This window comes from Chiloscyllium punctatum, chromosome 27 (assembly GCF_047496795.1).
Source record: "Chiloscyllium punctatum isolate Juve2018m chromosome 27, sChiPun1.3, whole genome shotgun sequence".
NCBI lineage: Eukaryota > Metazoa > Chordata > Chondrichthyes > Orectolobiformes > Hemiscylliidae > Chiloscyllium > Chiloscyllium punctatum.
In genome coordinates, this window is record NC_092765.1 from 15,258,486 (window position 1) to 15,284,873 (window position 26,388).

General features: G+C 42.8%; 1 protein-coding gene across 1 annotated transcript in view; it reads left to right on the top strand.

Moving 5' to 3' along the window:
* Window positions 1-250: 250 nt before the first annotated feature.
* The window catches only part of mfsd2ab (MFSD2 lysolipid transporter A, lysophospholipid b), a 53,132-nt gene continuing 26,994 nt past the window's right edge, over window positions 251-26,388 (top strand). Inside the window, exons 1-3 of the mRNA XM_072548138.1 lie at window positions 251-610; window positions 6,581-6,706; window positions 8,036-8,160. Of these exons, the coding sequence (XP_072404239.1) occupies window positions 518-610; window positions 6,581-6,706; window positions 8,036-8,160 (344 nt within the window). The 5' untranslated portion in view covers window positions 251-517. The remainder of the gene's footprint in view (window positions 611-6,580; window positions 6,707-8,035; window positions 8,161-26,388) is intronic.

Sequence of the window (26,388 nt, forward strand, 5' to 3'; positions counted from 1 at the left end):
GGGGATCTTCCACATTAAAAAAAATGCAAACTAAAAGAAAAAGGCAAAGCAGCGACACATTACCCTGAATCACCTTCTGAACTGACAAGTTTCAGAGCGTGGACATGTCCAGTTGGGAACGGGATGGGGCAATGGAGGCACTAATGAAAGGCGCTGGAGTTGACCAATTTCTGTTGACCCTTGTCCAGCCGCCCTGCCCCAGGGCTTCACCAGGACACCCAAGTCCTGTCCCCAGCGAGGTTTACATTCCATCCCGGGGGAACGGCGTTTCCCAGCCGGCACCGTCATCGCTTTGAGCATGAGTCAAGGACCACCCATCCCGCTTCCTGAGCGATTCTTGGTCAGAGTCAGTAGCCGAGGGGAGGGAGACAGGGAAAGCTCACAGTCTTTTGTTGCTTACGTGGTACGGAGGAAGGAGGTGGGGGAAGACGGATGGGCGGGAAAATAAAAGACAGCTCGATCATTGAGTGAGTAAGTGAGCGTGTGTGTGAATGAGAACAGCCCAGTGCTGTAGAGAATGGCAAAGGGAGAAGGTGGCGAGACGTGTGGCGTGACAGCGACTTTCTTACAGCCCAAAGCGGTCTCGGTGGACGAGCGGAGACTCAAACAGGTAACAGACAATCTCTCTCCTCCACCCCACCCACCAAACTTTGTAAACTGACCCCTAATCCACCTCCTTAAACTTTATAAAGTAACCTCCACGCTCCCTAAACTTTATAAACTAACCCTAAGCCACTCCAAACTTTGTGAACTCACCCTAGCCCACCCTAAACGTTATAAACTAACCCTCCTGCATTTCATAAACTAACCTTAACCCCCCCCCTTAATTTTGTAAACTAACTCTCACCCACCCTAAACTTTATCAACTAACCCTAAACACCCTCCAAACTTTGTAAACTAACCCTAGCTCTCCCAAACATTATAAACTAACCCTAATCCTCCCAAACTTTATAAACTAACCCTAACCATCCCTAAAACATTATAAACTAACCCTCCTAAACGTTATAGACCATCCTTAACCCTCCCCCCCCCACCCCCCCCCTCCCCTCAAATTTGTGAACTAATCCTAACTCTCCACAAACTTGATAAACTAACCCTAGCTCCAACCCCGAGTCTAGCCTGGCTGAGAATGTGAGAAAGAACGCTTTCCTTGGCAGGCCGAGTCTATTCGGTGGGTCAAAGAGGCGGAATTGTCATTTGAAAGTCCCTGAGTTCACCTTCGACTCTACACTTTCTCCTTTAGAGCTTCGCTTGTGATGTGCTCCCCCACCAACGTTTTAAATAAGATTTAAAACCTCTGCTCCCGACAGACTGAGCACATTGAATTCACATCGCAAACCCGCAGTATTTTCAAACAATACTCACTTAGCCCTGAATTCAAAACCTGAATTTCAATGGGTAACCCTTCAAAGGGGAGGGAGGGGTTAAAAAGAAAGTTACTAAAGGCGCGAAGTTCGGAATAAAACTCCCGGCAGTGCTGCAGTGAGTGGAGGCAAAATAAAAATTAGCTTCAGTATTCGAGGATGTTTTGTTGTGAGGGAGAATGGACTGTGAGGTTAAAATCGGCCGTGATTGTTCCTGCAGTGGGAGGCGAACTTGTGGCTATGAGTGCCTTTGGTGTGTGCATGGGTTGTGAATACTCTGCCTAGATTGGTGTGTTACTGGGAGGTGTGTACCTCCCTCTGGCCATTCACTGAAGGCTGGGACTGTGCCACTTGCATTCCTGTTTGATCTGGAGACAGGCCGTGTTGTCACCGAGGGAGAAGTGAGATAAGACACGTTGCTTTTAACGGATTTGTAAAGAATCCAAATGTGAACCGCGACCATGTGTTTCACTTCCTTCTACATTGCGTTTTGTTAAGGAACATACTTTTCAGGTTAGATTTCAGCCTGTGTGTGTGTGTGTTTGTATGCACTCGCCTTAAATCCGGGATGCAAGATTAGCCAATATACAAGACAGGGAAAAAGGTCGTTTGACTCAGAACTGTGTACAAGACGAGTATGAATCAAGCACAATTCAGCCCCTCGTATTTTCTAGTCAGAGATTCCGTGTCACACCTTTTGTAGCGGGTTGGACTTGAGTCCAGGCCTCCTGCACTGGAGGCAGGTACATGAACTGCCAGAGGAAGTGGTAGATGTAGGTACAGTTACAACATTTAAGAGAGGTTCTTGAAGGGGATCAAAGGGAGAATGGGGTTGAGAAACTTACCAACCGTGATTGAATGGTGGAGCACACTCGATGGGCCAAATGGCCTAGTTTCTGCTCTGCCATCTTATGGTTTTATAAGATGTTTGGGCAGGTACATGAATAGGAAAGGTTTGAAGGATAAGGGCCAAATGCAGATAATGCAGACTTGTTTTGTTTAGGAAACTTTGGTTGGCATGGACGAGTTGGACTGAAGAATCTGTTTCCGTGCTGTATGGCTCTGTGTACGGCTGCATCGCTGAAGCCCTCTCATCCAGCCCTCTCCTAAAACCGAGCAGGAAGTTGGGTGTCCTTCTGAGCAGGGATCATGTTCCAATTTCACTTCCTCTGGAGTAAACCATGGCAGTTTGCTCAATGACCTTTTCTCCTTTCTTATCTTCTTTAGATATCACCAGGAGTGCTATCAAACACAACCAAATGGTGATGGGAATAAAAAAACAAATAACCGTGACTTTTTTTTTATTTTTAGCTACTAACTGCCACCAGTAAATCACCCATGTTGCCAATTAAGTATTTACAGCCAAAGCCTGTTGTGGGCAATGAAAGCTGTCAAAGGTGGGGGGGAGGGGGGGGGAGTGGAGGTGGGGGTGGGGGGGAGGGAGAGAGAGAGAGAGAGAGAGAGTGTGGAAAGGGCTAAATCAAAATTGAGTTGGAGAGGGAAATAAAGCACTAGCCACTGCAGTGCCTGTCTCTCTCTCTCTAAAGAGCATCAATGGACATCATGTGCTCTCTAGGCGAAAGTGAGGACCGCTGATGCTGGAGATCAGAGTCAAGACTAGAGTGGTGTTGGAAGGCAGCATACAAGGAGCAGGAAAATTGATGTTTTGGGCAAAAGCCCTTCATCAGGAATGAAGAATGAGCTCATTCCTCATTCCTGATTAAGGGATCCTGCCCGAAATGTGAATTTTCCTGCTCCTTGGATGCAGCCTGACCTGCTGTGCTTTTCCAGCACCACTCTAGTCTTGACCAGGTGCTCTCTCTCCAGTGACACCAACATAACAGAAGATGGGCAGAGAGTTAGAGATATGACCGCCCCCACCCCATCAAGCCTGCTGCCTAGACCTGGTTATAATTAACGAGGTAAAAATAATGACCGCAGATGCTGGAAACCAGATTCTGGATTAGTGGTGCTGGAAAAGCACAGCAGTTCAGGCAGCATCCAAGGAGCTTTGAAATCGACGGACGTTCCTGATGAAGGGCTTTTGCCCGAAACGTCGATTTCAAAGCTCCTTGGATGCTGCCTGAACTGCTGTGCTTTTCCAGCACCACTAACCTAGACCTGGTTATAGCCAGCTCGACCAGGCCCAGGAGCACACCCACACCTCTTTGCCCTGGATGCCCAAAAATAAGAAGTATAGGGCCATTTTTCCCCTTTTTATTGTAAAAGGAAAGTTATAAATCAACTGTTTCTGACTGTAAAGTAATGACATTGTATGTCAGAATCACTTCTATTCTAGATTGACAGCGTTCTGCATATCAGAGAAATTTGTCAAAATAAGCCACCTTTTTATTTCAGATCATGAATATTTAAGGCTTGATGATTGCCAATGTTCACATTATTTTTGATTGTATCTCACTTTTGGATTCCAGCTTCCTTTTGAGATTTTTCTCCTAAACTGATCACAAACATATCCAAAGTACAAGGTTGTATTTGGCTGTTAACCTTGGAGTAGTTATGTAGGATTTCTGAAATGGAAACACTGAAAATAGGAACAGGAGTAGGCTCCTCAGCTCTTCGAGTCTCCTCTGCCTTTCAATGTAAAAGGTAAAGTGCCCATAACCTTACCAGACTGTAAGGCTGCTTTGTCATTAAAGAGACGACTGCTAGTATTTTAACCTATGGCTCACCATGTCTCAGGCAAGGAGAGAGGTTGGAATTGACCCAACATCATAAGCATCACCTTGCATCATAAATCAACCATCAGCCTGATCACTAACTCAGTTCCTGCTTCTGCCCCACATTCTTTGATCCCTTTAGCCTTTTAACTCCTGCTTGAAAACATTCAAAGTTTAGCCCCAACCACTTTCTGGTTCTAAAGTAATAATCTTGCATACCAGGATCATTTCTACTTTAACTCTATGGCCACAGTCTCACCACTGTCTGGGTGAAGAAATTTATCCGAATCTCAATCCTAAGTGGCCTAAGCCAAATTCTTAAACTGTCACCCTTGGTTCTGGACTCCCTGCATCATTGGAAACATCCTTCCCAAGTATACCCTGTCTAGTCTGGTTAGAATTGCATGGATTTCAACAAGATCCACTTCCTCATTATTCTAAACTCCAGTGAATAAAGTCCTAACTGATCCAATCTCACTTCATATGTCAGTCCTGCCATCCCCGCAATCAGTTTGGATAAACCTTCATTGCATCCTTTCCATAACCAGAATGCCCTTCCTCAGATAATGAGTCCAGAAGTGTATACAGTACTCCATGTGTGGCCTCACCAAGGCCCTGTGCAATTGCAGCAAGACATCCCACCTCCTGTATTTGAAGCCTCATGCTATGAAAGCTAACATACCATTTACCTTCTTAACTGCCTCCTGCATCTGCATTCATTCAGCAAGTAGTGTACAAGGCCACCCAGGTCTTGTTGCGTCTCTCCAGTTCCCAATCTGTCACCATTCACATAATAATCTGCTTCCTGTTTTTGCTACCAAAGTGGATAATCTCACATTTATCCACATTATATTTAATTTGGCATGCATTTGCCCACTCATTCAACTTGCCTATATCACACTGAAACATTTCTGCATCATTATCACAGTTCACTCTCTCACCCACATTTGTGTCATTTGCAAACTTTGAAGCTGTTATATTTAGTTCCCTAGCTAAATCATTCATTTATATTGTGCATAGCTGGGGTCCTAGCACTGATTGCAGTACCCACTAGTCACTGGCTAACACTCTGAAAAGGATTCCTGTATTCTCCCTGTTTGTTTCCTGTCTGCCAGTCAGTTCTCTATCCACATCAGTATGCTAACCCCAATGCAATGTGATTTAATTTTCCATGCTGGTGTCTTATGTGGAACTTTACTGCAATCTTCCCGTAAGTCAAAGCAAATCACACCCTCTGTCTCTCCCTTATTGACTCTGCTAGTTGCATTCTGGAAAAATTCTAGTGGATTTGACCAATATGATTTCCCTTTCATAAATCCATGCTGATCCTGTTAGAATTTCCAAGTGCTCTATTACTAAATGATGTTTGCTCACATAAACAATATATGTTGGGTATAAATGACCTAAATTAATAATGTTCCTTCCAATGTGCTACAACTTTGAGCCCCATGGAGTGGTACATTAGGTGTAATACTGAAATTAGAGCATCATGTAACATGAGAAAGTTTGATTCTTGAGTGCAATTGTTAGCAATTTGACAAGCCTTTTCCCCCCCTCCTTTTAAAAAAAAATACCCAGCAACATCTGACTCTGATTGGATTCTGATGCATCGACGCCAGCCGCTGTCAACACAATAGCTATGTTGGTATTCTTTACCTGAGATTATTAACAGAGAATTTGATGGAGTGGGTGCACCCCATTCTCAAATGCTGTGCACCATTTTATAACATGTTACTGATTGGCAAGCAGGAGCAGGAACCTTTGTTATTCCATCCCCAATTTAACATTAAGGATCTTGTTTTCCACTTTCATTGGTAGCCACTTCGTAAATCTGCTGTAAACAGCACAAACTATTATCGGAGCTTTTCAGGTTTGAAAATATGTCATTACTAGGTGCCAAGGATTTGGCTTTTGGAGAATGTTTAATTCTAATGTTTAGTCAAAGATAATTGTGAATTATTCATAAATTCAATGTAAGTCTGCCCCCTGATTTTAATGGCTTGCCATATTAACTGCAAGATATGTTTCCAAAGTGCTAAATGCACCATAGAATTGTTTTCTAATTGCTGTTAAGTGTGTGGACAGAGCAAGTACAAGATATTCATGTAGTTAACAAAACTTGATTGTACAAATCATCTAACGATGCTGGCTGGATCAGTTAATTCAACACACACTGTATATCAAACTTGGATTTTAGATTCACATGTTACCATTGTGTGTTGGCATTACCAAGAGAGGCTCAGTTTTTAAACCAGTCGTTGTTGAAAATTAACACAGCAAAAACATTCTTTGTTCCCTAAAATAATTTGTAGGTTACATTTGTTCTATTTTAGGGAACTTAACGCAGACATTTAAATTATAATACTTTTCATATGTTTTAATGTGGACCTAATGGCTGTTATTGATACAAATTGACATTGGATCTGGTATCAGTTTGTAGATATAGTAAATGGGATAAAAACACCCACAACACTGTTAATGTACCTTAGTAAATAATTCATGGTCTGTTTTAAAGCAAATTTCACTCTATCCTTTCAGAGGGACGTGAGAAAGAATCTATCGGTATGCAATAAGCTTTGTTATGCTATTGGTGGAGCACCCTATCAGATAACCGGATGTGCCATTGGATTCTTCCTACAAATTTACCTGTTGGATGTAGCACAGGTAAGTCCCACTCAATCAGTAATATCAATATGTGGTGATTTAATTACTAAGTTCAGGTTAATGACTGAAATGAGAAGTGGTATTAAATAAAAAGTAAGTGTTCCTATTTCTAATATTGGATATCACTACTGGAATGGGGCTAAACCAATCAAAAAATGACTTTAACTCCAACATGTGATAAGTCTTTTCCAATTGTTAGGATTTGGAAACCGTACACCTTACCTCCAAAAGAACACAAGTTTGGACCAATACAGAGTTCAACACCCAAATGCTGTAACTGTATTCTAAAGGTGAACTAAAAGCTGGCTGAGGTCTACAGAATGGATATTTGTAATCCATCATTTAGTTATTGCAGAAAAAGATTTTTCTGTTCAAAGCTGAGGAATATCTTCAGTTGTGATAAAAGCAAAATACTGCAGATACTGGAAATCTGAATTAAGAAGAGAAAATTCTGCAGAAACTCAGCAGTTTAAGCAACTTCTCTGGAGAGAGAAACAAACTTAACATTTCAAGTTCAGTATGACTCATCCGTTGATTTCTTTTTCAAATGCTGCCAAACCTGCTGGGTTTCTCCAGGACTTTCTTCAGTGATGATGGTGAAGTTTAATTATTTCTTCATGAAGAAGATGAATCTGTTTTAAATGACTAAACAATTCTCAAATGCAATTGTTTAACAGATTGAATTAGGTGCTTCCTCCAATGTTCTCCCTCCACTCTCTTCCGCAATACATTGAGTAGCCATGCCACTTCCAGAACCATGCATTAACTTTAGTTTCTAGTCTGTTTTCAGTTGGCCACTTCTAGTTGGAAAATGCTAAGGACATTACAGTTGGCTTTCCCTGAGAGGGGAATAAGGTTCCTCCTCTTGATTGTTTTCCAAGAAGCTCTGCTGAGAATGGAAATGCATGCAGGTTGTGTAGAGAAAGAGGGCCATGCTGACTGGGCCATGAAGTAGCAGGGTAATACGCCCTTTGTAGATTTGTATGAATAATGGCCATGTGGACTGCCCAAAGATCCTGAACACTTCTCAACCAGTAGCTTAGCACAGAGTTAATTCCATGATGAGAAGGGAGAATATTGATGAGAAGGTGAAAAATAATAAAAACTATCTTGTCAGTCAACTTAATCTATAATAGCTCACAGATGCTTGCTAAAATTAGCACATGCATTGAATGTCACTGATCAAGACATTTCTAAATGTTATTGCAGAGTAGTGCTGAACAGTGCTATATGTTTAACTTGCACTGCAGGGCAGTTTATTTTTATACTGTACAAATGAGTCATTTTATTCTGTTTTGCTTGTTTTTCACGTAATCTTCTAACACACAGCTTCACCCTTCATCTGCATCTTTGATCCTCTTCATTGGCCGTGCCTGGGATGCCATCACTGATCCATCTGTGGGTTTTCTCATAAGCAGAAGTAAATGGACAAGGTTTGGGAGGCTATTGCCATGGTAAGAAGGTTTTTGTGATTGAGATTTTCACATTGTATATAACTGATGAGAAGCAGTAGGGTGTAAAGAAACCTTTATCTGTGTAAAGTTATTCACTAAATGCAAAATAAGGGATCATATGGGCTAAAGTCCACGTATTCGCATGAACCACACAGTTCTTACTTAATGTCGTCCCATTGAATATGTTTCAATGTAGATCGTAATGTTATGCTTTAATGTTGTTCAGAATGGAATCTCATTCTTACAAATGCCTGGGAACTGACAAAAGCACCAAATATCAGCGGTTTACCTTCAGAGTTTCAGCTCAATGACCTGATTTATAATGGAGGGTCGGTTGCAATCATTAAATGCGTTTTCAATTCTGAGAAGAAATTTGCAATGAGAACCTGTGCATAAATGCAAATGATTTAAAATGTCCTAAATGAATGTAAATAAGAGATGTGACTAAGGTCATAGACCACATGACTAATGATATGACAGGTGGCACAGTCGCTCAGTGGTTAATACTGCTGCCTCTTAGCAGCAGGGACCTAGGTTCAGTCCCACCCTTGGGTGACTGTCTGCCTGGAGACACGTTCTCCCTGTGTCTGTGTGGGTTTCCTCAGGTGCTCTGGTTTCCTCCTTTTAATTCAAAGATGTCCAGGTTAGGTGGATTGGCCATGGGAATTGCAGGGTTACAGGGGTTGGGTAGGGGGTGTGGGTCTGGATGGGATGCTCTTTGGAAGGTTGGTGTGAACTCAATAGGCTGAATGGCCTGCTTCCATCCAGTGGGGATTCTAAATTTGCAAGCCATTACTTTTGTCTAACCTACCCCTACCTCTTATTGGAAATGTGTTGATTCTTGGAGCACTCCTGAGTTTGTAATACAAATGGCTCGATTTAAATTCAGTTCTGTTTTTGCAAATGCAGAGAATTTACTAGTCATCAGGGTGATGGTCTAAAATTTCCCCCAGTCTGTGATAGAGTTAAAGTTTTACTCAGCCATGTGGACTCTTTACAACCCCCTCCCAGATCTGAGTGAAGGGTCTTTTTCCAATATTTAGAGCAGGTATTATACTCTCTCTGTTCCAATCCCCACCATCCTGGAGGACAGGGGGAACATTTCTATCTTTTAGAATATTTAGAATCAGAATTCTGGATTCACAGTTGAGCCATTTCCTCAAAAGAACACTTTTTTGTGATCTAATTTCTGAAGTGTTGTTTAAATTCCTTCTGAGGAGACTCTGGGGTTGCTGGTCAGTTTGTGGGTGTTGTGAATAATTCTACTTTAACACATTGTAGCTACATAGGCCAAGATTCATGGAACAGCTAATATTTTCCTGCCCATCACTTGTCTATTTTTGTATCTGCAATAGCCACATTTTGTTTTCTTTGTTCTAGTCTTGGGACCACTCCATTTTAAGTGCAATCAAATTCTGAGCAGATTAGATTAGATTAGATTAAATTCCCTACAGTGTGGAAACAGGCCATTCAGCCCAACAAGTCCACACCGACCCTCCGAAGAGCAACCCACCCAGACCCATTCCCCTACATTCACCCTTGACTAATGCACCTAACACTACGGGCAATTTAGCATGGCTAGTTCACCTAACCTGCACATATTTGGACTGTAGGAGGAAACCAGAGCACCCGGAGGAAACCTACACTAAACTTAGTGCAGTGGTCATCTTTCAGTGGCACCAACAGTTTGGTTTTGATCATTATCCTACTGGCCTTTTGATAATTGGCTCATTACAACACTACCCTACAATGCTAAGGACCTCTGTTCGATTCCAGCAGGGTTACAGAGATAGAGTGGGGGGATGGGGTCTGCGTGGGATGCTTTTCAGAGGATCAGCACAGACGTGATGGGCTGAATGGCTTCTATCTCCACTGTAGGAATTTTACGACCCTGAATCCCATCCCTTAGCTCCAGCTTGCTCAATACAGTTTAAAAAGAGCAATTTCAATATTTTGAATTCAATTTGGAAAAATACAAAGTTGTTCAGCATGCATTTATTTCCACCCAGTTTCCCTTTTTAAAATACTGCTTTCTTAGGATGAGAAAAGATTTTTAAAATTCTATCTTTCTTGATCACCAACATCCCTGCTACTCCACTCAAATTGAAAGGGCTTCTAGTCTGCCCTCTTCAACAAAACTGTCTCCAGACAAACTGGGGAGGCAACACTATATATAAAAAAAAACAACTCACCCCTGCAGACTCACTCACTGCGGGAGAGGAGGTGTTGGGATGCAGAAACAGTTTGAATCTCTGTTTCCCAGCCCGAGAGAGAACATTCAGCACAAAGTGTCAGGCATGAAGAGAATTTCCAGTACACTTTTAGCACATGTTGGCATGTGCCCTAGCTAAGGAATAGTGAATGCATCTTTACACGTTCTTCCTGATAGAACGGAATAAAGTAGATCCTGCCAGGATATTAACATAGTTATTTCCTGTGCCCATTCGCTGTTCCGTTAGAGTTGCTATAGGAAAGTTTTTTTTAAATCTACAAACTGCTGGTGGGACTGTGGTGCAGTAGGCAGCAGGATCTAATTCCTGGCACACGTTGTTCAAATATGAAGCAGCAGTCACGTGCTCTGATTCTGTTGCCTTCATTATGGCCCCTTCCTTGGAGTCAGACCAGAGCTGGACTCCTGCTGAAATAAATTGGCAACTGGAGCTGTTGGCCTGTGTGCCTGTACCCTGTCTATAGTGCCTCCATCTGCACCTCGGTAAATGGCTCCTTTTCTTTTGGCAAGGCACAACAGCAGTGAATGCACTTCTTCCCTCCTCGTTCCAACTACACAATTGAAACTCTGTCTGCTCACTCTAATCCAAATGAACTTGTGAAACCAAATGTGTTTTCAGTTAAATACATGTATTACCTATTATAAATAGTGACTGTATCTGCTGCATTCATCATAGAATAAATGCACCATATGTGAGTAAACTGTCACCAACTCCCAGAATTTCCTATTTGTTCATGAGATGTGGACATTACTGGATAGGCCAGCATATTCTCTTCATCCCTAATTGCCCAGAGGGCAGTTAAGAATCAACCACATTGCGTTGGGTCTGGAGTCACACGTAGGTTAGCCAAATAAGGATGGTCGATTTTCATTCCTAAAGGACACCACTGAATTTTTACAACGGCTGACAGTGGTTACATAGTCAGTACTTGGCCAGCTTTTATTCCAGACTTTTATTGCCTCCATGTTTCACCATCAAGGAGAGGCAATGGCCTGTGGTATTATCGCTGGACTGTTAATCCAGAGATCCAACGTTCTGAGGATCTGAGTTCAAATCCCACCACGGCAGATAGTAGAAGGTGAACTCCATAAAAATCTGGAATTAAGAGTCTAATGTTGACCATGATGCATTCTACGATTGTTGGAAATGCCCTTTAGGGAAGGAAACTGCCATCCTTGCCTGGTCTGGCCTACATGTGACTCCAGATCCACAGTAATGTGGTTGACTCTGAACTGTCCTCTGGGCAATAAATGCTGTCCTAGGCAGCCATGCCTTCAACCTGTGAACAAATTGAAAAAAAATCTGCTATGGTAGGATTTGAACCCATGTCCCAAGAACATTCACTGGGGTGAAACTGCTTCCTCCAGGTTTGGCAGTGTACCTGTAGGAACCTTAGTTGTAAAATATCTACAAGAGGTTTGATCCTTGAAAGAACCTTGAAGAGGTGTTGAGCATTTCTTTGGCATGAAGTAACATTTGCAGTCTGACCATAGAACATAGCAGCAGGAAAGTAGCAAATCAGCCTGAAGCTTGTTTAAGCCAAGTCCCTGCCTTCCCTTCTGTCAGACTTTGTGAGGGTGGGCTTTATAAACATGCACTTGTTTGAGACAAGTGTTCACTCTCCCAATAGGCTGGATGCTGTCCAGACCATTGCTCCATGATAGAATACCACCAAAACCCTAACTCATTTGATTACTTGTTCTATTTCTTTCCTGGATGCCCTTTTCTTTTCCCACCTCCACCTTTCACCTGGTTCAAAACTCTGGACAGATTTTAAGATCAGGATTTATATGCACAATCTTGTTCTGGTTTCTTTGGAATAACATTCTCCTGCCATTCATCCAACCACCATCACTTCCACCCTACCTGCACACAGATTCACAACCCAAACCTGTCCACTCCCCTGGTAGGAACAGACTTTTGATTTTACCAACACCACAGTTCAGTTTCAAAACCATTCTTCCTTGCAATATTTTTGTCAGCTTTGTAAAAACAAGCATCTGAACATGCCTTTGTGCAGTAAACCTTTTCACTTTCCTGCCTGCTGTTCACCTTTCACCATCGTAGTTTTTTTTTAAAAAATGAGTGTTGAGAAGATTTGTAGCTCAGGCTGAGGTTCTGGATGTAGGTTTGCTCGCTGAGATGGAAGGTTAGTTTTCAGACATTTTGTCACCCTACTAGGTAACATCATCAGTGAGCTTCCAGATGAAGCTTCATTCGGAGGCGCACTGAAGATATTACCTGGTATGGTGACGAAACGTCTGAAAATGAACCTTCCAGATCAGCGAGCAAACCTACATCCCAAAAAAAAAAGGTTCATGGGGTGTGAGAGTCATTGGTTAGGCCAACATTTATGATCCGTCCCTAATTGCACCAAAGGTGATGGGGATTCACCATCCTGAAACACTGGACTAGGGGGATCTACAGAGCAGATTGTGGAAGTGAGTACTAGGATTTTGATGTAGTGACGTTGTTTCAAATCAGGGTGATGTATGGCTTGGGAGGAAAGGTTCAGATGGTGGTGATCCCACGCATCTGCTGGCCCTGTTTTGTACACACTGAAGATTGCAGGTTTTGAAACTGATCTGAAAATGTTTTGAGAACTCAGTTGTAGGAGATGCATCTCAGCAAGGTGAGTTACAAAACAAGAAAGCCTTAGGGATTGTGGAATTTATTTTGTTGGAATGCTTGCTTATGGTTCCAAAGTTGGGATTAAATTTCACTGAAAAATGACTACTTCTTGCTTTGCAGCACTGAAGGGAACAGCAATTACTTAAAAACCGTACAACAGAGAATCACAAGGACACTTAATATTCACCTTTCTGCAGCTTCACTGGCCTCCAATTTCATTAGGTGATAGTAGTTTCATTTTGAAATGGGAAAATGATTGGTGAATTGTCATCACATGACAGTTCAAAGATTTACACCTGGAAGGAAATACCCCACACTTTATCTGAAATCACAGGTGACTATTTCATACGTTAAAAGTAACTGAAAACTATGCCAGAAATTCTGATTAGGCCGTTTGAACATCAGCCCCTGCAATTAAAATAAAGATCCATGTCAAGCTTACTAGTAAAACTGTAATGAAATTGATGTTTGTTTGTGTTTTGCTTTTGCATCAAAATTCTATAATTAACCTGTTAAAAGTTTGGTTTGCTGCTGGATACTGGTGTTGATCCAGAAGAAGCTAGTCTGTTACTGGAACAACACTGGAAGTATTGTACCTGCTGCATCTAAATGTTTGATTGTATTTCAAGCAACAACATCCCGAGCCCCTCAACATCTTATATTTCTGTGTACAGCCACGGTTGAGCAACCAAGTCACTAATGCCTTACCAGACTGTAAGACAGTTCTGTCATTAGAGAGAGATGACTGGAGGTGATTTAACTTGAGGGCCACCATACCTCAGGCGAGGGGCGCAGTTGAGAAGGAGAGTCCTTCATGGTAACCTCAGCTGGTTATAGGGTCATGGCTTTGCGCGTGGAAATCATTTCTCACTAACTTGATTGAGTTTTGTTGGGGGAGTAGCAAAGAGGATTGATGAGGATAGCGCAGTGGATATGATCTATATGGACTTCAGTAAAGCTTTCGGCAAGGTTCCTCATGGTAGACTGGTTATTTGGATACAGAACTGGCTCAAAGGTAAAAGACTGTCTGGTGGAGGGTTACTTTTCAGACTGGAGGCCTGTGACCAGCAGTGTGCCACAAGGTTCGGTCCACTGATATTTGTCGTTTTATATGAATGACTGGGATGAGAACGTAGGAGGTATGGTTAATAATTTTGCCGATGACTCTAAAATTGGAACTGCAGTGGACAGTGAAGAAGGTTCCCTCAAAGTACAATGGGACTTTCATCAGATGGGCCAATGGGCTGAGAAGTGGCAGATGGTGTTGAATTTAGATAAATGTGAGGTGCTGCATTTTGGAAAGGTAAAACAGGGCAGGACTTATACATTTAATGGTAAGGTCCTGGTGAGTGTTGCTGAACAAAGAGAACTTGGAGTGCAGGTTCATAGTTCCTTGAAAGTGGAGTCATAGTTTGGCTGCTTTATGGAGGTGCCTTCTGTGTCCATCAAGCCCTAGAGTGGGATCGAGCCCAGATCTACAAGTCTTTGAGGCAGGGGAACTGTCAACCTCCCTTACAAGTTAAATTATTTTTGACTCCAAGACGGAGTGGCATGGTGGCTCAGTGTTTAGCACTGCTGCCTCAGAGCCCCAGGTACATAGGTTTGATTCCACCGCAGGGTGACTGTGTCTGTCTGGGTGGAGCTTACACATTCTCTGCGTGGATCTCCTCCCATGGTTCAAAGATGGGCAGGTTAGGTGGATTGGCCATGCTAAATTGCCATGATGTCTGCAGATGTGCAGTCTAGAGTGGTTAGCCGCAGGAAATGCAATGTTACCGGGTGGGATGCTCTTTGGAAGGTCAGTGCTCCCACACTGTAGGGATTCGAAGATCTGATTCAGTAAAACTGTAATAGTCTCTCTCAGCTCTTTTAGTTTTCAGTCATATCATAGGCAGTTTCTTTAGATAGTTGAAGGCATGAAGTTTCTGCCCAGCTTTGTGGACTTTGTGTTGCAGGATTAACCTTGCTACCCTGGAGTTTGCTTGGGTTGCCTATCGGGCATTCATAGGCAGGGCAACACTTGGCTGACAGACTGCGTGCAATTCAGAGAGGTTCATTTATTACAATATGTAAGTTGATAGGAAAACAAAAACAATTGGAACCATCAGTCACAGTGCTGGAATTTTCCAGAGGATGTTGGGATTCTGATGTCAGGCCAGTATGACAGTGCCAGGCTCCATCATCCTGGCTGCCTTATGGGAGTTGTCATTATAATTGAGGACAGAATGCAGACTTCTGAGGCTGCAGATACAAAGAGGGCCTCTGGAAAATGACAAGCCAACAGCCTCAACAGGGGAGGGAGATCCTGCCAAGACAGGCAGAGACTCGATAACAACATGGAAAATCTACTTAGAGGGTTTGGTGGAACTTTGAACAGTTGGTTAAAGGCTTGCACTTCTCAATTTGATGAGTAACCTGTGCTTGCTGCTTCTAAAGGCCGGTTTAAGAGCTCAAGTGTGTTCCACTGCCTGAGTCTGTCTCCTGCGAAGTAACTGAAGGATTGTAACTGACAACTAAATTTTGGAATAAAAATCAGGCCCGCAAAATATTTTTTTAAATTTTAAAAGTGCTCCATTTATACTCCCTGCTGGCACAAACATGCTCAATATTGGATTCTGGATTCATTCCAAAGTAATTGTTTTTCCCAGTTATCAAATCACTGGGAAAAACCATTTCTTTGGAGCCAGCCTGTGATATTTGTATTGTTTGATGTTTGTTTGCAAAGACTCTCTTGTTTGAAACAAACGGTAGTATTGTTGCATTTTACTGAACAAAAATAGTCACCTTGCGTTTCGAAATGAATTCCACAGAGATGACCCACTGTTCTGTTTTAAGAAGTGAGATTTTTGGGTGAAAAAGACACAGTGGATAAAGTGACTTCACTGATCTAGAGCCTGTGGTTGGTTGTCACTGATGCCACACCACGTTAATGTCACCACTAATGTGCAGTGAAACTGGCCAAAATTTGGCCACTTTTGGTCCGAATCCGAACGGTGATAAGTTCCAGGTGTGAGTGGCAGAGTTGGGGGGTGGGTGTAGGGTGGAGGCAGGGCGTTCACTGCCTACTCGGGTTAAAAAGTTCAGAAGGTTTTCCAGTTATCTGGCAGTTGGTTGATTGACTGACTGTCACCTGAGCTTTCCTCTGGCTGGCAGCTCATGCCAATCAGAGGCCGGATTACCCCTCCTGTATTATTGTGGTGGGGGCCCAAGGCAAGCACCTGCCCCTCAGTGTCCCAGATGGAGCACCACTGTCTGGAAAAGGCGGGTGTTGTTCCGGAGTGGACGGGGGATTTTGGAGATTGTGTGCAGGCAAAAGGGGTTGGTTTTCAGCAGCATCTCTACCCTTGGCCACGTCCCTCAATCTTTCACAAATTAGTTCAGATTGACAGGCAGCCCTCCCTGTACCAACAGCTTGTCTGCGGTGGAGTAGGCCGGCCTTCTCTTGTCTCACCTGGAGCTGAAGTAATTGCAGTCCAGGCTGGATGAGGCCCTCAAAGGTCTCCACCAGTGAGCCTCTGGTGAAGAATTGGTGTTCTGTTCCGCTTGCTGTTTATGTCCATCCTGGGACAGGGCAGTCAAAGATGCACGGGAACTCCTAGTGGCCTGGTACTCAAGCCAGAACTCCAGGCCTCAACCAGCTTCCTGCTCAACATACATGAGCTGCTGGGCAAATCTCCCTTCAAAAGTCCCCGGATTGCTTTCTCTGTGGTAACAGGAAGGAAGCCAGTATCTCTCTGATGCCAACCCACTCAATTATCCCCTCCCTTCGCTGCCACCTTATATAGGATCCTCACAACACAGATAGAGGCCATTTGGCCCATTGAATCTGCACCAACCCCTTGAAGGGCATCACACCCTAGGTTAACCCACCTATAGCACATCATCTGGCAATTTAGCATTGTCAGTCCATCTAATCTGACCATCTTTTGACTGTGGAATGAAACCGGAGCACCCACGCAGACACAGGGAGAATGTGCAAACTATACGCAGACAGACACCCGAGGTTGGAATTGAACCCAGGTCTGCGGGGCTGTAAGGCAGCAGCGCTAATTACTGAGCCATAAGGAAGTGGGAAATCCACCCAGTGTCTTTCAGAGGGAAGCAATCTTCAGGAAATCTGTACAGCCAATTTTATCCAGTGTGCACTCATGTAGTAGGAGAGTGTGAGGACTGCAGATGCTGGAGATCAGAGTTGAGAGCGTGGTGCTGGAAAAGCACAGCAGGTCAGACAGCCTCTGAGGAGCAGGAGAACCAACATTTCATATATAAGCCCTTCATCACCCCCAAACCATTGATTCTCCTGCTCGTCAGATGCTGCCTGACTTGCTGTGCCTTTCCAGCACCACACACTCGACTGCACTCATGTCGAGTTGTTTGAAGATACTGTGTCAGTAGCTGGGAAAGGAAGTTTATATTGGATTTGTTTTGTGTGAAAGCAGACCCTGATGTTTATGGTAAGTTTAACAAATCCAACTCCACCGGGGCTGATACATCAATCCTCAACAGTCCTCTCTGTTTCTCAGATTTGGAGCAGTAATGTGGTAAGAGTATCTGTTTCCAATGGAGAGTCCTACAACCAACATTGTATGGTTGACTTTCCGCAGACTCCAGACTTTTTACAGTCTCTTTGCCTAATTAGTAACACATGAGACAAACACAAGACTTCATTTACCCCTAGACAGACTTATGTTTCAACTTCAAACTAAGGCAAATCTCCTTTGCAGTTTTTAAGCAAATCTAATATTATGTTTCAGCACAAATTTCTGCTTGTGTGGTACATGAGGATCGGTGTAGTGTGGGCTGGTCCGTTTCTGGTTTAGTCTCAGTATATTATGTTAACCAAAAGGAACTAACAGACTTGAGGACTTTCAGAATACACTTTTACCCAAAGTAAATTGCCACTGCATATTAAGGGCTCCAACTAAGATGCTAGGGGCTTTGTATGATGCTGGTGAGAAGGATAAAACGTAGGACACATACTGATTTGAGCTTTAATCTCTTTCAAATAATCTCAAAGCAGAACTTTCATGTTATGTATTGTTAGATTTTATTTTTCTTTGACTTTATTGGATTCATTAAAAGTCATTTTAATTATTGGCTCTCAAAATGCAAATGTTCCTTCCAGATTATATTTTTAGCATTAAAAGCCAAGAGTGGGAATATGGGTCCCAAAATACCCAGGGGAATTCAGGATATGTCTATTAAAGATTGGTTTTGATCTCGAGCCCTGTTGAAACTGAAGATGCTGTGTGCTGACTTCAGAAGGTGTAGTCCAGTGGAATCACATGTTACAATTACAATTTTGTTGCTGAATTGCAGCCTTGCACATTTTGGAGAAGGTTTGTAGCTCAAGTTGTAGATCGGTTTGTCGGATTGCTGGCTGAGCTGGTGGGTTTGTTTTTGACATTTTGTCACTGTGCTGGGTAACATTATCTTTGAGCCTCCAATGAAGCATTGATGTTCTGTTCTGCTTGTTATTTACGCGTCCATCACCAGACAAAGACACACACACACAGGAATCCCTAGAGGCCTGGTATTCAAATCAGAATTCCATCAATAAACACTTCGATTTGGACCCCATTTACCAATCTCACAGAAACAGAACTGAAAATGATATCACCTACCACAACAAACAGAGTCACATAAACAGCAAGAGGGACAGAACATCAATGCCTCACTTATGATATCACCTAGCACGGTGACAAAACATCTGAAAACAAACCCACCAGCTCAGCAAGCAACCAGACAACCTTGCAGCTCTGCAATTTAGCAAATCTGGAGCTCACTGGCAATCTCCTGAAGAATCTTGTTGCAGGAATGGCTGCATTGGGGCTGAAGTGAGAATTTGTAATCCATTAATTATTTGTTAATTTGTTGGGTGCACACTGTATATTTGCCAGTGCACCTAACCAACCACAGCAAGCTTAAAAAGTTGTCTTTGAGGTGCACCAGCTAATCATTTAGAATGCATTTGACCTGTACACCATGATAGTCACCGTTTGAACTCTCAGCTCTCCACAAAGTTGAAAATAATGCTGTACATTGGGATTCAGAATGAGCAGACTGTAGGCATCAATAATATAATGGGATGCACCTGCTTATTTGATGTTTGCTGTCGCAAATTAGGGTTTAGGATCGAAATGTTAGTTGTTGGAGTGTGACACTTTGTGGGAAAGCAAGTCTTTATTGCCCATTCAGAATTGCCCTTGCGAAGGAAGTGGTGAGCCATTTCCTTGAACTGCTGTAGTCTGTACGTTGGGAATACCCAAAGTGCTGTTAAGAAGGGAGTTCCAGGATTTTGACTGCAATACTGAAGGAGCAGCAAGACATTTCCAAGTCAGGATGGTGTGTGACTTGGAGGGGACGTTGCAAGTTACCTGGTGGTCCCATGTGAAGTTGCCCTTGTCCCTCCGGGTGGTAAAGGTCATAGTTTGGATGGTGCTGCTGGCACTTTGAGCAATCTGGAGAAATCCCCTTTATTTTTGAAATAATCAACAAATTTGAAGAAAAATATCTGAACTTCAAGTGGAATTCAGTATTTTTTTAAGAAAAAGAACTTAATGATGTTTATGTTTTTAAAGAAAACATTGCAAGCTTATGCCAGCTAATTTGCTTCATCCCAAATCTGAAACTGATCCAAGCTTGGATAGGTGCCTACTCTTGGTGGTTAACTATTCACCATTCCAATCTTCTAATGACACCAGTAATTCCATTTTAATACTCCTGCATTTATAATATGGTCTGCAAATTATATTTAATGCTTAATTTGTACCTGTTCCAACCTGTTTCCATAACGCTATTGTGCCAGCATTTAATTTTTCCAAAGTAACTCAATCTCCTCTGATACAGTGAGTTAATAATAATCCACTGCCTGCAGGTATTGCAATGTGAAACGCAAGGCCAGTTAGGGGCAGCATGGTGGTTCAGTGGTTAGCACTGCTGCCACACAGCACCAGGGACCTGGGTTCAATTCCCAACTTTGGTGGCTGTGTGATGTGCAAACTCCGCACATTCTCCCTGTGTCTGCATGGGTTTGCTCCGGTTTCCTCCCACAATCCAAAGATGTGCAGGTTAGGTGAGTTGGCCATGCTAAATTGCCCAAAGTGTTAGGTGCATTGGTCAAAGGAAATGTAGAATAATACAGTAGGGGAATGGATTAGTGGTGCTGGAAGAGCACAGCAGTTCAGGCAGCATCCGAGGAGCAGTAAAATCGACGTTTCGGGCAAAAGCCCTCCATCAGGAATAAAGGCAGAGAGCCTGAAGCGTGGAGAGATAAGCGAGAGGAGGGTGGGGGTGGGGAGAAAGTAGCATAGAGTACAATAGGTGAGTGGGGAACCCTAACAACTATCCCCAAAATATCTTCTGTCCTTATGTTAAAATGTAAGCAAACAGTTAAAAAGGTAATTCAGCAAAAAAAATTTCACACACGAGTTACATTCCTGTTTCTCCGTGCCACATTCTGCATTCTGCCTCAGGCTGTCTTGTGGTAAAGCCTTTGTGTTGAACCATTTTAGCTATTGACTTTCAATTAAGTCACTTATTTAAGTTATGGGAACCCTAACCCCCACTCACCTATTGTACTCTATGCTACTTTCTCCCCACCCCCACCCTCCTCTAGCTTATTTCTCCACGCTTCAGGCTCTCTGCCTTTATTCTTGATGGAGGGCTTTTGCCCGAAACGTCGATTTTGCTGCTCCTCGGATGCTGCCTGAACTGCTGTGCTCTTCCAGCACCACTAATCCAGAATCTGGATTCCAGCATCTGCAGTCATTGTTTTTACCTAGTAGGGGAATGGGTCTGGGTGGGTATCTCTTCGGAGGGTCAGTGTGGACATGTTGGGCCAAAGGGCCTGTTTCCATACTGTAGAGAATCTAATCTACTGCAGCAGTTCATAGTGACACTTGACTCTGGGCAGTCTTCAATTAGCAATGTTTAACTGCGCATAACCCTTTGCAAGCTATTACAGTCGGCTTGACACACTAAACGTGTTAATTCAGCCGGATTTGGCAGTGAGAGTGGTAGCGTGGACAGATTTCCATGGGTCCTGTCCTTGGAGGTGATTTGATTTTATGTTTGACCTCGTGGCGAGAGGAAGGCTGTGATGAGGAATGAGTTGGGGGTGGGGTGGAGAAAAGAGGTGTGTCAAAATGCAGGAACACGCTATCACTATCCGCCAATAGGAAGCTGAAGAGTGTACAAGGAATGTAACGCTGCAGCCAAAGGTTACATTCGGTCAAAAAATGACAAGCCCTGCAGCTGAGACATTCCCAGTGAAGTAAAATTTAAAGATACATTCTCACCAGCTAGGCGACCATAAACACACAAATAACTGTTTTATGAGTATATCTTTGAAAGCTGTTAGTGTGATTTAAAATAAGTTTACAACTGTATACACAAGAGAAGTGGAGAAAAGGCAAAATTTGGAAAGGGACAACAAAATAAAATACAATAGTATTATGACTCAATGTACATTAAGTGGCCTGCTTATGCATAACTTAAATAAGTGACTTATTTGAAAGTCAATGGCATAGATCTCTAGCTAAAATGGTTCCACACAAAGGCTTTACCACAAGACAGCCTGAGGCAGAATGCAGAATGTGGCACGGAGAAACAGGAATGTAACTCGTGTGTGAATTTTTTTTTGCTGAATTACCTTTTTAACTGTTTGCTTACATCTTAACATAAGGACAGAAGATATATTGGGGATAGTTGTTTCATTGTAAAGTGGGTGGCATGGTGGCTCAGTGGTTAGCACTGCTGTCTCACAGCATCAGGGTCCTAGGTTCGACTCCAGCTTCGGGCAACTGTGTGGAGTTTGCACATTCTCCCCGTGGCTGCGTGGGTTTCCTCCGGGTGCTCCAATTTCTTCCCACAGTCCAAAGGTGTGCAGGTCAGGTGAATTGTCCATAGTGCTAGGTGCATTGGTCGGAAGGAGGTGGGTCTGGGTGGGTTGCTCTTCGGAGGGTCGATGTGGACTGGTTGGGCCAAAGGGCCTGTTTCCACACTGTAGGGAATCCAATCTTTTCATTGAGCTCAACAAAGTGAGGGCAGGAAGAAGTTAGTTATCCCAGAGAAACGTTAAAGATTCCTCCTTGGTGAAACAGTTAAAAAAGACAGAAGGTGGTGAAGAGTGAATAACAAGCCCACCATGCAACCATCAATTATAACCATTTTCTGCCAGTTTCCCAGTTACAATGTCAATCTATGACTATTGTTCTTCTCCTCCGCCACCCTGCCAATATTTCCTCTGCTTCATATTTGCATAGGGAATGTGATTTGCATTTCCAGAGGAACAATGGTCTTCAGGAAAATGACCATCAACTCAGTGTTTGGTTTCCGTCATTTAGAGGAGGCAGTGCAGTGACCAGCAAGTACAACATGACTGGCATCTTTCCATGTTGCGTGCTTTCTCCTAGTTTCCCTCTGCTTTCCCTCTGTGAGTAAAGAGCTCCCTCCCACATTCAAATCTAATGATGGGCCTGAATCCAAAACATCTCTTCACTGACACTGATAAAACGTATTGTGTATATCTTACCTATTTGCTCAATGTACTTCAGAATTTTGTCATTTTGCAGTAATTCATTTTTGCTGCAATTTGAAATGAGTTAGAAGTCCTCCCAGCACCACTTCAAGAGGAAATAAAATGTGTTTAAATAAAGATTTAAACATAAGTATTTCATAGGAAAGGTGCAATTGACAACATAAGAATTGCAATATATGAAAAAAAATCATGCAGAGCAGATTTCTTGTAGGTCTGACTCTTTGTATAACACTGAATGCTGTTGCCAGGATCTGAGAAAGAAAAGGGCACTATGAAATGATGATTCTCTTTAGCTGTGCAGTAATCTTTTCCTTTTACAGCATCCTGCACGTCCATGCAGTGATCCTACATTCAGATCAACTGCTTGGCTTCCTTCTCTCATTAACTCTAACTCTAAACTAGTGGAGTATCGGAGATTTTTTCTTCAGGCTAGCATTTTGCATAAGACTTTAAATCTTTTGGAGTTAGTCTGTAGGTGTTAGGAATAATCTTGAGCGAAATCATCAGTTTAAAAAAAACTAGCTCAATCAGGAAGAAAATTTTTCAACTCCCTGTCCAGTATGCCTAGTTATTGAACAACAGGACATCTGATCCTGCGGTTTGATCTAAGTAAATGTTGGACTATTCTGCATTCTGTAGTTTTTATTACAAATTTGACATTCACCCTGTACAGAATGTGAATTTGACTGTTTTACTCAGCCTTGTCTCTGTCCTTGAAAGTGCTGCATGTAGTTCTGATTTCACAGACTTTGTGAGTATTGCCTTTTAAAGGTGATTCTTTACTTTCTGTTGCTGGTAACAAAAGTGTGTTGTGTATATATGCTTTTTGAATTTATTCATGTTGAGATTCATTTTCCTTCCCCTGTGTATCACACGAGAAAAACTCTCTATTTCTTTGTAATTTGACCATCCTGTTTGAACTCTGTTTTGCCTAGAAAGGAGTGGACTGTGCAGTTGAACGATGCTTCATCCTTACCTCTCCAGGCCTTATTTGGTGACCAGGCAACTCAATAGATTTATGAAGTTGTTTTATTCCTGGCTTTGGGACAGTGCTGGTCTTGAGCAGCAATTAAGGCTGTTGTTTTAAGAGTGTGCATTGTCAAATGCTGGTTGTATCGTTGTAATTCAGAGGCAGGAGTGCAAAATGTGGCAAGGTTCTGCTGGAACTGCATCACTTTGCCTTCTCTTTATATCTTGCTTTTTCCATTATCATTATTTGTGTGTCTGTGTTCCAAGCAATACTAAAGAGCTGCACAAGGTTGTTGCGCATTAGAGAAAAGGTGGAAGGCAATTTAAAGAGGCTGTGGAAGATCAATAGGATGTGCGTGGTTTTGCTTGTTTAGATTTTCCTGCTGCTGGGATCTAATTTCACATCAGCCTTTGTGGAGTAGCCAGTGGCTGTAAAGGCCACTGGCCCTGAGCTGTTAGACTATGGAATGATTCTGGGCTGTCACTGACCACTATATGCCAAACAAGTCCTGGATGATCCTTTGCTGTAATGTGCAATTTCAATCCATTTCCCAACAGCAGCCTAAAGTTTAGAGCAATAGGATTCTTCAAAGTCCAAGACATCAGAGGTTCACTCACCTTGTGGCTGTGGAGACCATCTTGTTCAATGGCTTTGCCAAATCAATACGAGAGGATTCCATTCTCAATGTTCAGATAGTCTTACAACTCCCAGCACTAATCTCTCCTTCTTACTCGTCTTTCTCAACGCAATCCTCATCTGTTCTTCAAATCGGGCAGCATTGTTAACGGGCATTATTACCTAGATGCTGTTAAGGTATTAAGAACTGACCTTGTCGCGTGAGGGGGTGGAGTTACATATAAGCCAAATAAAAATAAGGGCAGCTTTTTAACTAAAGGGTGTTGGTGAAACGATTGTGTTTTTACTAGAATCAGCCAGTTTTCATGATGATTTTCCGAGGATCAACCCACAAACTGTTGGATTTTCATCACTTAATTACACATTTAAGTTAGGTTGTCTCTTTTAGGGTCACAAAGATTGAGGTTATCTTCCTCAGCCAAGGCTAATGATACTGACACAAGGTCCCTGGCCACAAGGTGTGTTTCAGAGTAGATACGCTCCGTTGTTCGTTATGTCATAACTGAGCAAACCATTGGCACATTGAGTGAGTGTGTTTTAGTTATCTGATCGAACAAAGGGTGTTGGCCAGAATCATAGAATTGGTGCAGTGCAGAGAATAACCAGTCAGCCCATTTTCTTTGTGTCTTCCCTAAATGAACATTTCACTGAGTGCCTGACTTCACCCTGTAATCCTACACATTGTGCCTTTTCAAATAATCTGCCAGTTCCTTCTGGGATGCCTTGATTGACCCTGCCTCCAACACATTGACAGGCAGTGCATTCTGGAACCTAACCCCACACTGCCTGAGTAAAGCCTTTCCTCATATCCCTTTTACTTTATTCACCTATTTTTCCAATCAACCTGTACACAGATGTAATTACATACCTCTGGAGCAGGTGGGACTCGAACCCAGGACCCCCGGTCCTGGGGTAGGGATAGTGCCACTGCACCACAAGAGCCCTCCATATCACTTTCTTTTTGCTTCTTTTACAAATTACATTAACCTGTGTCCTCTTGTTCATAATCCTTCCATGAGAGGGAATAGTTTCTCCCTGTTTACTCTGTCTAGCCCCCTCGTTATTTTGAATCAGATCTTCTCCCAACGTTGTATTCTCCCAGAAGAACAACAGCAATTTTTCCATTTGATTTTTCAGAACTGCAATTCCTCAGTTCCTTACTAAAAAAGCTATGTCCAGAGCTGGACACAGTACTCCAGCTGAGGCAGAACTGGTGTCCAAGCTTCGAGGTAACCTCCTTTGGTCTTGAACTCCATGTGCCTATGAATGAGGCTGAGGATATTCTGTGATTTATTAACTAGCCTGTCAATCTGACCTGTCATCATTGCAGACCTTTTCATTGTGATGGTATCATTCAGTTTCTACTGCCAAGGCATGTCCTCTTGGAGTCAACTCTATGTCACAACTATCCAGCACACAATCTAACATTGGATATCACTGAGGGCTAGGATTTCTTTCCCTCGATTCTTGACCTTCAGGAATCCTAACAATTGGGCTGGACCTCACTAGTTGAAATGTTTGTTTGAGGTAGGTAGACCCACAACACTGTTAGGGAGGGAATTTCAGGACTTTGACCCGGCGAAACTGAAGGAACAGCAATATATTTCCAAGTCAGGATGGTGAGTGACTTAGAGGGGAACTTGCAGGTGGTGGTGTTCCCATATATCTGCTTCTCTCCTCTTTCTAGGAGATAGAGCTCATGGGGGTTGGAAGGGTCTGTCTAAGGAGCCTTGGTGAATCACTGCAGTGCAGCTTGAAATGGTGCACGCTGCTGCTAGTGTGCATCAGCAGTGGAGGGAGTGACGTTGAAGATGGTGGATGGGATGGCAGTTAAACAAGCTGCTTTGTCCCGAATGGGTTCAAGTTTCTCAAGAATTGGGAGCTGCACCCATCAAGCTTTGTGGAGAGTGTTCCATCACACTCCTGACTCCTGTTTTGTCGATGGAGAACAGGATTTTGAGCAATAGTTACCAAAGAATTTCTAGTCTTATCCAATCCTTCTAGCTTCATGACACTGGAGCTCAAACAGGCTTCACTCTGATGTCAATCACGATGCAATAACCTGGTGATCTTGGGCAAGGTACCAGTCATCTGAAGGTAGGAAAGTAAATGGGAAGGAAAGTTTGGAGATGGGAGGCAAAAAGATGTAAAAGTGTGAGTACATGTGCAAATAGATTCAAGAACAGCTTCTTCACCACTGTTATCAGACTTTTCAACAG